Source organism: Austrofundulus limnaeus, unplaced genomic scaffold (assembly GCF_001266775.1).
Source record: "Austrofundulus limnaeus strain Quisiro unplaced genomic scaffold, Austrofundulus_limnaeus-1.0 Scaffold440, whole genome shotgun sequence".
In the NCBI taxonomy this organism is placed as follows: Eukaryota; Metazoa; Chordata; class Actinopteri; order Cyprinodontiformes; family Rivulidae; genus Austrofundulus; species Austrofundulus limnaeus.
Window position 1 is genome coordinate 311,409 of NW_013952842.1, and position 1,274 is coordinate 312,682.

Below are 1,274 nucleotides of genomic sequence, written 5' to 3' on the forward strand. Positions count from 1 at the left end.
CACACACACACACACACACACACACACACACACACACACACACACACACACACAGAACAGGTCCAGATGGCCCAGTTCAACACAGACCCAGGTCCAGAGCTGCAGCTCAATGAAACGGTTCAAACAGAAGAACTGGACCCAGAACCTGAGTCCTGCAGGTCCTCGGAGCCATCAGCAGAACATCAGGACCACCTGAGCTTCACTTCCTGTCACTGCTGGTCTTTAACTGGTCCAGGTCCTGGTCTCTGCAGACCAGAAACAACCCATCGAGCTGCAGCTGTGACCCAGATGTTTTTTGGATCTGTGGCTCCAACACAAACCTTCAGGACCTGCTTTGACTTCTCTACAGAGCTCTATAAAGTACTTTAAAAATAACTAAGTAAAAGTAAAAGTACCTGAACAGAAAATGACTGTGGTAAAAATAAACGTCACTGATGAGAAAACTATAAGTAAAAATACTTTTTCAGGCTCTCTAACAAAGAAACGGTTGAATTTACTGAACCAAACTGGCTCCATAAAACCAAGTTTCTTTAAAATAAAATGTTTTTCACCTCTAATTTACTCTGCTGGGTTTAGTGGAAATAACTGACATGATTTATCTGAGTAAATTCAACACATTATTTTTTAAAGCACATAAACAACTCCAGACTTCATTTATAATAAATAACTGGGTGTTAAACTTTAAAGAAAAGATGTAAAAGTATCATTTTTAGGTTTTAACTAATTAAAAGTCACAATTTTAAAAAATACTTGGTAAAACTACAAATCCTCAAAAAAAAAACTCTTTAAGTACTGTAACAAAGTAAATGTACTTAGTTACTATAAASCTCTGCTGTCCAACCCTGAGTGTGAGCGAGGGGCGCCCCCCTCAGGCCGCAGCAGGAACTGGACCCTCACACACCTGAGTGCWGCTCACCTGAGCCGGAGCTTTGGGTCTGGAGCTGGTCCCCATCACTGAGAGGAGAAAACACAACATTTTTAAACTGTTTAATGTCAAACATACACTTTTCTGTCAGCTCACAGCAAGAGTCAGAGGTTCTCAAACTGGGGTTCCTGGACCCACAGGGGTCCGCGACAGGTATCTTGGGGGTCCTCTGAATGTTTTACTAAAATGTTAATTTGTTTTTTTATTTTTAAAAATGCATGGAGAACAGCAAACTAATAAAACAAACATAATAAAAACATACATTTCCATGGTATTTAGGGGTTAGTTTAGTTTTTAGTTTTAGTTTTTTTCAAACATACAAAACAAAAAATGATAAAAAGTGATAAAG

General features: G+C 39.1%; 1 protein-coding gene across 1 annotated transcript in view; it reads right to left on the bottom strand.

Moving 5' to 3' along the window:
• The window catches only part of pleca (plectin a), a gene marked incomplete in the record, with an annotated part of 79,068 nt that extends 78,101 nt beyond the window's left edge, over window positions 1–967 (bottom strand). Inside the window, 1 exon segment of the mRNA XM_014024786.1 lies at window positions 917–967. Within this exon segment, the coding sequence (XP_013880240.1) occupies window positions 917–952 (36 nt within the window).
• Window positions 968–1,274: the final 307 nt, after the last annotated feature.